This window comes from Zalophus californianus, chromosome 8 (genome assembly GCF_009762305.2).
Source record: "Zalophus californianus isolate mZalCal1 chromosome 8, mZalCal1.pri.v2, whole genome shotgun sequence".
NCBI lineage: Eukaryota > Metazoa > Chordata > Mammalia > Carnivora > Otariidae > Zalophus > Zalophus californianus.
The window spans coordinates 114,532,935-114,545,319 of NC_045602.1; the positions used below are offsets into that span (position 1 = coordinate 114,532,935).

Below are 12,385 nucleotides of genomic sequence, written 5' to 3' on the forward strand. Positions count from 1 at the left end.
ATGCTGCGGATCCTGTTTCTGGCACTCTGCGGCCTGCTGACCCACACCCGAGCTGACCCCGGGGCACTGCTGCGGCTGGGCCTGGACATCATGAACCGCGGTGAGCTGGTGGGCTCGGGTGCGGGGCTGGGGGCAGGTGGTAGGTGGTGACCGCTCCTGTTTGCATGGCTTTGAGCATCCCATGATCCTCAAAATAAAGTTAGCAACAATGATATTATCCCTCCGTTTTACAGAGGAGGAAACTGAGGCCCAGAGAAAATGGGGTGACTTGTCCAAGGTCCCTCCACAAGCTGGAGGCAGAGCTGGAAACCCTGCTTTCCCGGAGCCTCTCCTGGCCCTGATAGCAGGCCTGGGGGCCATAAGTGGGTTGTGGGGAAGACAGACCGGAGCCAAATTCCAGCTCTGCTAACAATTTGCTGTGTGACCTCAGGCAAGGGGTTACTGCTCAGTGTTACGGTCCGCTCATCCTTTAATGTGAAATAGGGTGACCAGTCCTTACAATGAAATGTGAGATTACAATCTCCTGGAGGGCCTTTAGTAAAAGTTATTTGCCACCTCCTAGCTCCACGACTTTAGGGGAAATGAAGTCACGTGCTGGTGCAAAGGGCTGATGACAGTTCCTCGAGCTCGGTATTTGTCCCCTCTCTGGGAATTGGCCTATGACCGTTGTGCAGGTGTTTCTGGCACCGTGCCATTCAGGGGTGGGGCCTCCAGGCCCGGGGAACCAGTGGCATCTGCATCTTCAACAAGCTCTCAGAGCTCCCTAGTCACGCAGCTTTGAGAGTGGCTGGGCTACAAGATAAAGTCAGCACTCTAGCTTGGGGTTCGGACCCCCATGATATGCCCCCTGCAAACTGCTCCATCCCTGTCATGTCCCTCCCCACCCTCCAGCCCTGATGAATTTCTCACTCTTGACTCTCCATGCCACCTTCTTCCCTGCTTCTCCGCTTTTGCATTTTTTGTGGACTAGCCTTCTTTACGTCTTTGCTTCCTGGTGAAAGTTCCTATCCCTCCTTCAAGGACCAACTGATATGACGCCTCCTCCTGGAAGACTTCTGTAGCTCTTCTCTTCCTGGCCCAAACCCCTCCTGTTGTTCCTCCAGCTGTCTGCGTATTATGGCTCTTGTCACTTGTTACTGTCAGTGCTGGTGACTGTCTCCCCCATGAGGCAGGAGGAGGGCAGGGGCCGGGCGTGACTCCTCTCTGGGTCCCTGGATCACCCAGCCCAGGGTGGGGCGCAGGGACTGTGGGCACTGGGTGGTGCCACTTGTGAGTGGCCTGTGCCTGGGATGCCTGAGAGGTTGGCCCTGGGCAGGAAAGCCGTGGGGAGCCCAGCTAAGTATCTCTCTGGACACCACCACCCCCCTTCCAGAGGTGCAGAGCGCCATGGATGAGAGCCACATCCTGGAAGAGATGGCAGCTGAGGCGGGCAAGAATCGGCCGGGGGTGAAACCCATCAAGGGCATCACCAAGTGAGCAGGGGAGGGGCCTCGGGAGTGGCAGGGCAGAGGGTGCTGGGGAATGCTGTGACCAGGACCTGAGAGGGCAGGAAGGAGAGCTGGGGCAGGGCCTGGGGTCTCTTCTTGGCTTTGCCGCATGACCTCGGGTAGGTCACTGCTCCTGCTTGGACCTCACTCATCCACTGGAGACAATTGCTGAGTCTCATGAGCAGGGTCACTGGGTGGAGGAAGTGAGGTTGAGAAATCAAACTGTAACTCCCGGCATGCAGCAGGGGCTCACTGAATGCACGCGAAAAGTTCTCAAATGACAGAGGCAGAAAGGTATCAGCCACCATCTAACGATGAGGCAAATTTGTTCCATTGCAAGTGCCCTATGGGCTTGATTGGTAGGGGCTGCCTAGAAGGATGTGCTGGGGAGGGTGGGCTCTGAGCACTCTGCACTGAGCGGGAAATAGACTGTGGTCAATTAGCAATACCTGTCGAGAGCTCAGGTCAGCAACGGGTGGGGGGTTGTTCAATATGCCACATCTCTGTTATCCTGGATCTCAACCAGTGGTTCTCAACCATGGGTGATTTTGCCTCCAAGGGACATTTGGCAATGTCTGGAAACATTTTTGGTTATCACAGCTTGTTGGACTGGGTGGACTCAGGTGCATCTTGTGCCTCTAGTGGGTAGAGACCAGGGATGCTGCTAAACATCCTACGAGACACAGGACCGCCCCCCGCACAACAAAGATTATTCTGCCCAAAATGTCAACAGTGGCACCATTAACAAACCCTGATCTAAGCAAACTTCCCCATTCTGCCAGTGGGGAAACTGAAGCCCCCACAGGGGAAGGGTGCAGCTCAAGATCACACAGCCAAGTGTCCCGACTCACACATGACAAGTACTTCTGTGTACAAACTGGTTTGTGTTCGGTCTTTGCGTTTCATAATGGCCCCACGAGGCAGGCTTATCCCTGTGGCATGGGATGGGGGATTTACCCAAGAGTTCCCAGCAAGGTGGTGGAGGAGTGGGTTAAGGGCACCTGGGTCTCAGCTGTCCGGTTCTCATTGCCGTGGATGTCTGTCCCCTCCCAGTCTGAGAGTGAAGGATGTGCAGCTGCCTGGCATCACATTGAACTTCATCCCTGGGGCGGGCATTTTCCAGTGTGTGTCCACCGGCATGACCATCACTGGCAAGAGGTGAGTATGGCAGAAGAGGGGAGGGAGGGAGGAGGATGACCTTGTCTTACTCTTATGTGTCATCTATTGAGTACCTACTGTGAACCACCTGGGTGCTGTGTTCTGAGATGGTGCATATTTGGTTCCTACATTTCGTGGGAACCAGACCTGAGCATAGACGATCACAGACTGAGTGATTAGCCTAGGACAGAGGAAGCCCAACAGTGTGAGGGCACTCAGAAGAGGCTCTGGGGAGATAATGATGCTGAGAAGGGTTTTAAAGGATGTGTAGGAGTTCCCCAAAGCAAGATGGAACAGGAAAGACTGGTTTGGGGACCTTGGACAGGTCCCATCCTCTTTTCTGTCCTGTGGGGGTGGTGCTTCACCCTTTCCTCCTCCCCGAGCTGCTGAGACTGAGAGCAAAGAGGAGACAGGGATAGTGGCCACAGTGGCCAAGATGTCTATGATGCCTGCTTGCCCGCCCCTCCAGCTTCATGGGTGGGAACATGGAGATCATCGTGGCTCTGAACATCACAGCCACCAACCGGCTTCTGCAGGATGAGGAAACGGGCCTCCCCAGGTTTAAGAGCGAGGGCTGTGAGATCATCCTGGTCAGCGTGAAGACCAACCTGCCCAGCAAGTGAGGGGCTCTATGGCTGGGGAGGTGGGTGGGGTCCACCTTGCTACCCCTGCCCAGCATCCCACGTCCTGAGCCCTTGCATTTCCTTTGTCGTGTCCCTGTATGTCCTGTGCCTAACTGCCTGCCATTGGTGCCCTGTCGCTGTCCTCTGTGTCCAGCATGCTGCCTAAGGTTGTCAACAAGTTCCTGGACAGCACCCTACACAAAGTTCTTCCGAGCCTGGTGAGTGCCCAGAGCAAGCCTCCACCCGTATCCGCATCCGTGGCAGTGCTCAGACCAGAGCTGGCGTGAGTGTTTTCTCTCGGGTGTGACCCTGACTGACTGACCCCGCAGCTGAGGAGGACTCCGAGGCTGTGGCTGGCTCAGGAGGAGAAAGTGCCTTGATCATCTAGTGATGTCTGCCATGAGCACAGAAGGAGGAATGATTACCATTTGCTGGGGAACGAGTCCCTGCTGATTTTGCAGGCTGTGGTCAGCAGCTCTGGATTCTAGTCCAGGCTCTGCCACTGACTTTCTGTGTGACTTGTGGCCTCGGTTTCCTCTCCAGTCCCTGTCCCTCCAGGGCTTTTGGGTCTCCCCATGGAGTACCATTCAGCTGTGAGGAGTGAGACCCTCCATGCAGCGGCCCCTGAGCCCAGGACCTTCTCTGCTTCCAGATGTGTCCAGCCATTGACGCGGTCCTGGTGTATGTGAACAGGAAGTGGGCCAACCTGAATGGTGAGTGGCCCCAGCCATGCCTCGCTCCCACATGGGACATCAGGATGGCTGGGTTTGGAAGCCTCCACTCCTCATTCAAGGGCCTGCTCCAAGCCCAGCCTTGGGACTGAGGAGGTCTAAGGTCGCGGTGTCTGTCCATCCCCCGACTGTCCAGATGGGAAACCTGAGGCTCTGAGGGACTCTGGGGTTTTTGTCTTAGTCCTCCATCCAATGTTCTATCCATGACCCCCCAGACTCCAAGGACAGCAACCTTGGTGGGCTTGTCCACAAACCTTGCACCCTGAATAGTGACACCTGACTCTTTCCTTTGCCAAGGGGATCTACTGCCTCTGTGATCTCGGGGTTCATAGGGTTCCCTAGTGGGGTGAGAGGAAAACCCAGTAGCTGGGAATGAAGAAAACTGGCTCATGTGCTCGGCAGCGTGGCCTGGTTCACTTTACTCCTCTGAGCCTCAGTCTGCGCATCTGTAAAACAGAGCCAAGAATCCTGATCGTGCCAGTCTATTGTGGGAACTGAGCCACAACACCCCTCAGGAAACTCTCAAGCCCTGTGCCTGTACAGTGATGTGAGGGAGTGGGATTTCCAGGCCAGCCACTGCCGCCTCCATTCTAGAAATGAAATTACTGAGGCCCAGAGAGGCTAAGCAACTTGCCCTGGGTCACACAGAGGGCCAGATTCCCTGGCACCCCGGCCAGCTCAGGTAGCAGGTGGCTGGTGCCAGCATCTATGACCTGCCCCCAGTTGGTGCCTCTCTGAGTAGAACCCCCTCTTGCACAGCCCCCATGCCCGTGGGTCAGATGGGCACAGTCAAATATGTCCTGACGTCCATACCAACCACCACGGCCAGCTACATCCAAGTGGACTTCAGTGTAAGTGCCAGGGGGCCACCAGGGGAATGGGGTTCTCACCAGCCTGCTTCTGCCAGGGAAGTGGCTGGACTGGGGTGCGGAGGGTGGGGGGGGTCCCTCAGGCCCTGGCGGACCAAGCCCACTATGAGAGCGTTCCCTGACACTGAAGCTTTCTTTCTCTTTCTGCTCTCAACATGAACCCTGAGTCCTAGGCTGACTTCCAGGACCGCTGACCCCACACTCACACCTTTGCCAAGGTTGTCTGCTTCTCCCAATGAGTGGCTCACCCAGTTGTACCGATGGGAACACTGGGGCCTGGGGGGAGGCAGGACTTGGCTAGGGTCTCACTGGGAGTTTGTGGCAGAGTTGGGTCCTCAGCCAGGTCTTCAGAACTCCAGGTAACAGGTGAGATGCCTCCTCCAGGAATGGGAAGAAAAATCCTACAACATCATCTCCCTGTGACGTCTTCCTCCAGTGTGGATCTTTCAAGCCCTGCGTTGTTTTCCACTTGCCTCCTTCTGAGAATAAACAGAACGCATGCCTACATCAATGAGTGCTCCAACTCTCAGTCAGATTAACTGGGGTTACTTAAGCAATCCCCTGAGCAACCACCCATGGCTTAGTGACTGATTCCCTTATCCTCACGGGCCTCAGTTTACCCATCTGTACACTGGGAGGATAGCCTGCTCTTGGCTCTACCATCTAGTGATTTGCTGAGTTGGGGGCTGGTTTTGAGCGCCACTTAGTTTAGAGGACAGAGTCTTGACTCCAGCCACAGTCCTTCATGGCCAAGGCTGAGCATCTCTCTCCCCACTGACCCACAGCCTATGGTGCAGCAGCAAGAGGGCAACATCATCCAGCTTGCTGATGCTGGGGAGGCCTTCGAGTTCCCTGAGGGCTATGCGGAACGCTCCTCACAGCTGCTGCTCTCGGCCACTTTCCTCACCGCAGAGCTGGCCCTTCTGCGGAAGTCCTTCGATGTGAATGTCCATGATGTGAAGGTGAGCTGCCCCGTAATGACAGTCCCTGCTTGGTTGTCTGTTCTGAGAATTATCCTGGGGCTGTGGGCAGCACCAAGACTGGAGGTGCTGGGACTGACTTGGGTTTCTATCATCAGTTTGGCCCAGCACCCACCATCTCTCTGTCCATGTAACCACCATCTACTCATCCATCCATCCAACTGTCCATGCAACCAGGTTTTTATCCATCAACTTACAAATCTCATGCACTGGCCATCCATCCACCTTTTTTTATCCAGTCATCAGCCACTTGTCCATCCATCTCACTGTCATGTATTCATGCCCTAGACTCTATCCTTCCAGCTACCATCCATCCACCCTTCATATTATCCACACCTAGAACAGGGTCTGGTACTACTGAATAAGTGAGTATACACGTCCATCCTTCACCACCCAAACACCCGTCTACCCACTCAACTCTCCATTATCCAACCTCCTACTCCTCTGTCCATTCATCCGTCCTTCATCCATCACCACTGATCCATCCATTCATCCTCCTATCCATGCACCCACCATCCATCCATGTACCTTCTCATCCACCCTCCCACCTATCAATCCAATACTTATCCACTTTCCCATTCATTTATCAGACCATTCCATATCTTATTACCCACCCATCCTCCCTTCCATCATTCCTTTCTTCCCTCCACCCACCCCATCCACCTGCTCATCTATTATTCATTCTCCTACATAAGTGCTTATCCATCCATCCACGCATCCATTCAGCACTCATTTGTTGATCCATTTCCCCAGTCAATCTATCCACCCACAAATCCATCCACCCACCTTCCTCTCACCCATTACATCCATCCATTCTCCCATCTGTCTGCCACTTTTTCATCCAATATTTTCTCAGCATCTGACCTAATGCTAAGAGCCGTGGACATTGGGTCACATAAGCCACAGTCTGGGCTACCCAGGAGCTCCTTATCTACTTAATCACAGAGTGATAACATTATGTTGGAGGGAACCTCAGAGGGCTTACCTTATAGAGTCAGAGGAAGTGTCTTTTAGGAAGGGCAGGGGAAGGCTTCAGTAATCCTAACCTTGCTTTTATTTTATAGATTGGTCAGCTGCCCCCACAAACCACGAAGACACTGGCTGGCTTCATCCCTAAAGTGAGTGCCCTGACTGCCCATGATCACCATGTCTCCCCTGCCCTGTTCTCCAGTTGAAGGGACAAGGGATTTCGAAGGTATCTTTTCAAGGTCACATTTCCCTTGTCTGATGTGGAATATCCCGACTTCTCCATAAAGCACTCTTTGGGTCCAGCATAGAAACAGCTCAGTTTTTGTGAGTTGTACTTTCTATGTCCAATAAGAAAGAGCCAGACTGCTTGTTTTGTTTCTTTTATTTCCTGATAGACACATCCCTGCCCTTGCATGTCATGTTTCCTGGGTCCAAGGGACCTATTTCATGATGGACTCCTGGTTTCAGTTGAAGCCACCCGTCTGAGGGTAGGCCCTCAGGGGAATGTCCTGGTTTCTGTAGGTATCTAAGGCCTATCCCAAGTCGAAGCCCTTGGTGACCCAGATCAGGATAAACAAGCCCCCCAAGGTCACCATGAGGACAGGCAATAGCCTGCTGCACCTCCATGGCACCCTGGAGATGTTTGCTGCTCGGCGGCGGGGCAAGGCTCCTGTATCCCTCTTTCTCCTGGAAAGTGTGAGTAGAATCTGTTTCCCATGTAAGCCCTACCTTATGGATATTCAAGGCTTTTTAGTTGATAGCCAAGTAATGGATTGAAAAATCCTTAATTAATCCCAATTATGTGATCCTAACCTCCTGGGAGCTCTCACCTGATGTCTGATCCTTGGCTCTGCCACTGAACCTTTGAATGGCTAGAAAGATCAACAAACTGAGGGTCAATATTTGACTCCTTCCTTTCTCTCTCCTCCCTCCCTACCTTTCTTCTTCCCTCCTTCTCTACCTCCTTTCCTTCCTCCAACAGTCATTAGCATATACAAAGGCTGAGAAGGGCTCACCCACGAGAATATGGGAGCCTAGAAAAATCTCAAATCTAGGTGAGGAAATCACAGAGGACTTCCCAGAGGAGGTGATGCCTGAGCTATGTTTTGAAGGTTGAGCAGGACTGACTAGAGAAAGGGTTGATGCTGGTGATAGAGGGCACTTCCAGGTAGAGATAACAGGGTGTGCAAAGTCTGGAGCAATAATGTGGTGTGTGCAAGGACCTACAAATGTGCCAGATATTTTTGAGAGTCCAGTCCTGGGGCAGGTACAGAGCTGCTGAGGAGTCTGGGCTGGGGGCATGGGGAGACTACTAGATTCAGTTCCCGAAGGTGGGATGGGCAGAGAGGAAGACCCCTGCTTTGCCATGGCAATGGTGCTGGGAAGATGGTGGAACCCCTGGTTTTACCAGCCCTTATGGGGCACCCACTGTCTTTTCCCTGCTTTTGTCTCCATCTGCCACCTGCCAGCACTTCAACCTGAAAATCCAGTACTCAGTTCATGAGAACCGTCTGCAGATGGTCACCTCTCTGGACAGGTAGGAGTCTGCTGCCCATGCTGGTGTCCCTGTTCCGTCATGTAGGCATTACCAACAGCACTTGGTTTTCTGCTTCAGGGTCTCCCTCTGATTCATCCAGCATGGCCCACACTGCCAGGCTGCTCTGGTCACTATCCCTTTTCTAGAATCCTCAATAGCTCCCCATTATCTGCATGATCTTTTCTCAAATCTTAGCCTGGCACTCAAGGCCCTTCTCAAATTCTCCCACTACGGCTCCTGCTCTTCCACTAGGCTCTTGCACAGTGAGTCTGATCATGGGACCATGTCCCCTTTTCCATTAATAAGCTTTTGTCCATGTCATCCAAATGCCACCTGCCACCTAGCACCCACCTCAAATGCCACCTTCTCCTGGAAGCCTGTCCTTCTACTAATAACAGCTAACATTTATAGAGTTCCGTCTATGTGAGGCACTGGTTTCATACATTATACTCATTATCCTACTTCAGTATCGTACTTTTCCTCATTAGCTTTGATGTTTGTCTTAATCTCTGATCTGACTTGTATTAGGCCAGGGTTCTTTCAGTGCCAGAGACAATTCCAACTTAGCTGGCTTAAGCCCAAAAGGGAATCTTTGGGTTCACATAATTAAAAACTCTAGGCGTAGATCTTAATTTCAAGCATGGCTGGATCTTAGGTGCACAAAATCCTCAGGATCTCCCTTCTCCCTTGATCTTTGCTGTCCACGTTGTTGGTTAAATTCTCAGGCAGCCTGTCCCTAGGCAGTGGCAAAGTGACCCCAACCCCCTCTTGTCCAATTGTTCTCAATTACCAAGGCTGCTTCTCATTGGTTTAGCATGGATCGCATGACCAATTTGACACTGGTCCCTGATGCCAGAGATGGAACGTTCTGACTGGCCAGATCTGAGTCATGTGCTCACCCTGGAACTCTGTATGCCTTGGAATGAGAGTGGAAAATGGGAGGTCTGCTACTGAATAGAGACTAGAACTTGGGAAGATAAAGCCACCAGCTGACCATCACATGGCCTGTTTTGGTGCCGTCATGTATTAGTGCTTACTGGAGGCTGTGCAGGGGAGGGGGTCACGTGAATGGTCCTGATCCTGTGTCCTGCAAGGATATGGGGCTGACTCGTTGGGCAGCAAACCTCTGCATGCCTGGCCTTGGGCAGGAGCATAGACATGGCTGGGGGTTCCAGAGGGACGAGTCAGGACCAGTGAGAAGAGGGAGTGGTTTGAGCTGTAGGAAACAAAATGGGCTGTAATGAAAGGTGAGGAGGAGTGCCCCATCACAGGTAGCATCCAAGCAGGGACTTATGAGCACTTGGTCTGAAGGCTGTATAGGGACTTCTGCATCAGGGAGGGTTTGTAGGTGTTTGAGGTCCCCTTTATCCATGGCCAGGGACAGTGGCTTTGACTGCCTTACCCACGCCTTGTTCCCCCCGCCCCAACTCCATGCAGATTACTGAGCCTGTCACAGGAGTCCTCATCGATTGGTGCTTTCAACGTAAGTGTCTCAAGTGCTTCTTTCTCGTGTGCTTTGAGAGCAAGACTGTGCGTATTCTCCTTTGACACTGCAGGGATGACCCCTGAAATGGAGGCAGAGGGAAGAGGGCATCTTAACTGTGGGGCTTGGGGCAGCTGACTTGTTGTGTGACCTTGGGAAAGTCACTTAGCCTCTCTGAGTCCATCTCCTTTTCTGGATAGAATCTGGACATCTCCTGGATTGATTTTAATAACACTGTCGTGCATAGCAGCAGCCTGGGCTGGCTTGGTTGACCCAGCTGTCTTTTTTATTAGTCTCTATAGCCTCAGGGTCTAGGACAGAACCTGACCAGTAGGCACCAATAATAATAATAACAACAGTAACACTTCCTGAGCACTTACGCTGTGCTCTGTGCTTTACCCAAACTCACTGAACCCCTGTGCATGGGTGCTATTATATTCCACTTTCACAGATGGGAAAACTGAGGTACAGAGAGGTAGCGAATGAAAGACTGATCAAAACCACTGAGTTTCCTGTAGGAGCAAAATGGGGTCCACAGGTCACCCGCTGTGTCCTGAATTCCTCCGTGCCTGCCCCATGACCCAAGGCCCATACGTCACTCAACAGGAACTAAGTGGAGGTGTAAGGCATCAGCCTACAGTCAAACAGGGTCCTGCCCAGTTTTGATGCTAGGTGGACAATTTGATGTCTCTAATATTCATTCTTGTGGTCCCCAGACCCAGTAGAAGTGAGGGCTGCCAAAATCTGTTGAATTGAGTTGAATCGAATGATGGGATGTAGGTATTCTGTCCTTCTCTCTTAACCCCAGGAGAAGAAATTGACTGGCTTCATTACTGGTTATCTCCAAGAAGCGTACGTCCCGGTCATCAATGGTGAGGGCTTCAGGGAGCTTTGATTTTGCTGGTGTCAAGACGCACTGTAAGCAGGAGGGGATGCCACCTGGGTGGTCTCAGAGCCCCTTCACTGGTCCCAGATAAGGGAGGCTATGAGGGAGAGGATAGCTAGTGCCAGGTCTTTGAAGCTAATGTAGTCTTAATGTCACCTGCCTGGGGACAAAGCCCCTTGCACAGTCTGGGACCCTTGGCTCTTGACCCCACACCATGAGTCAGATCTTGACTCAGACCTGGGATGTGAATACATGGTGATCAGGCTTATGTTCTCTGTGCCTGCGCTGGCTGGCAGACGTCATGAGCCAGTCGCTGTGCTATTTCCAACTACTCTGCTCCAGGCGGCCGAGGAGGGGCTGTAAGGTGTAATCAGTCAACTGCAGGGCAGTCAGCTAAAATGACTCTTACTGTGTTTCTCAGATGCGCTCCAAGTCGGGTTCCCACTTCCGGACTTTCTGGACATCGATTACGACCTGGCAGAGCTGGGCATAGTAGAGGTGAGGAAAGGAGCTAAGGAGAGCCATGTCAGTCAGTACTTTTGGCCAATGAGGGATGAGCAAAAGTCTGCCTCTCTCAGCCTGGAGGGAGGAGGCTCGAGGAGGGCAGCAGCCATCAGTACAATCTTGCCACTCCCTTGAGCAAGACCCTGCCCCTCAGAACTTGGGCCTCCCTTGGCCAGGGGCTCCCCAGGAGGAAACTTGAATCCTGCTACTTTCCTTCTTTGGCATCTCAGGCAAATTACTTTACCTTTTTCTGTGGCTTAAAATAGGGATGATAATATGAGTGTATCCACCTCAGAGAGCTATTGAGATAATTCACCTAAAGGCATACAGTTAGTGTGTAATAAATATTAGCTTTATACTACATGCCAAGTATTGTGCTGAGAGCATTAAATGTACTTTTTTCTCATTTGATCTCTCCACTCTGGGAGGTAGGGACGCTGTTTCCCACTTGACCACTGAGAAAACAGACACTTAGAGATGTGAAGGGCCACAGGCAGGTCTAGTTTATCCTCTGCTCCTACACACCACCCTGGCTTCCATTTCCTGGCCACTGGCCTGAACCATGCTGAACGATGGTCCCTCATCCCTACCCGGCCCTTTGCTTCCTTCCAGAATGCCCTGGTGCTGGACTTGAAGTTGAACTGACCAGGGCAGGATTCGCCTTCTGGCTGCCCACACGCCACCACCCATCTGCGCCCTCTGGAGGAGCCCCTAACTGGAGCTGGTGGGCCAGGCCCCCCTACCGCGAGTAGCCACCTCCTTTGACAAGGAGTGAGCCGGGCAGGCCTGGGCTGGGCCTTGGCAATAAACAGGAGAGAGATCCTCATGAACATCTGATGGTTCGATGTCTTTATTTGTAGTAAATTGATGTCTGCCTTTTCTTCCCCTTCAGTGGGTTTTGGAGTATAAGACCAGCGTGGGGTCTGAGGGTTGCTGGTCACAGCCTTGGGGGACAGGCATGGGCATATATGGAGTGCCTGCTGAATGCCATGCTTTGGGCTTTACTTGTACTATCTCATTTCATCCACCCAATAACCCACACAATCATGGCCATTCCCACTTTACAGATGAGTAAGTTGAGGCACAGGACCAACTCTCCTCACCAGGTCACACAGCTGAGCAAGTGGAAGAGTTCCTCTCAGCCCATCTCAGCTGCTT

General features: G+C 52.5%; 1 protein-coding gene across 1 annotated transcript; it reads left to right on the forward strand.

The window, feature by feature from the left end:
* Window positions 1–11,872, forward strand: BPIFB6 (BPI fold containing family B member 6). The gene is made up of 15 exons (XM_027624168.2): window positions 1–100; window positions 1,373–1,472; window positions 2,541–2,645; window positions 3,115–3,264; window positions 3,423–3,486; window positions 3,921–3,981; window positions 4,759–4,850; window positions 5,654–5,830; window positions 6,913–6,966; window positions 7,340–7,513; window positions 8,287–8,354; window positions 9,792–9,837; window positions 10,646–10,709; window positions 11,145–11,221; window positions 11,840–11,872. Exons 1-15 carry the CDS (start codon window positions 1–3, stop codon window positions 11,870–11,872), a joined length of 1,365 nt encoding a protein of 454 aa, XP_027479969.2.
* The last annotated feature ends 513 nt before the right edge of the window (window positions 11,873–12,385 follow it).

Bases quoted from the DNA above. Each gene is read 5' to 3' on its own strand.
- BPIFB6 (XM_027624168.2), top strand. From the start codon at position 1: ATGCTGCGGATCCTGTTTCTGGCACTCTGCGGCCTGCTGACCCACACC. The intron at 3,982-4,758 runs GTGAGTGGCCCC...CCTCTTGCACAG, and splicing joins GAAGTGGGCCAACCTGAATG to CCCCCATGCCCGTGGGTCAG. The intron at 10,710-11,144 runs GTGAGGGCTTCA...TGTGTTTCTCAG, and splicing joins GTACGTCCCGGTCATCAATG to ATGCGCTCCAAGTCGGGTTC.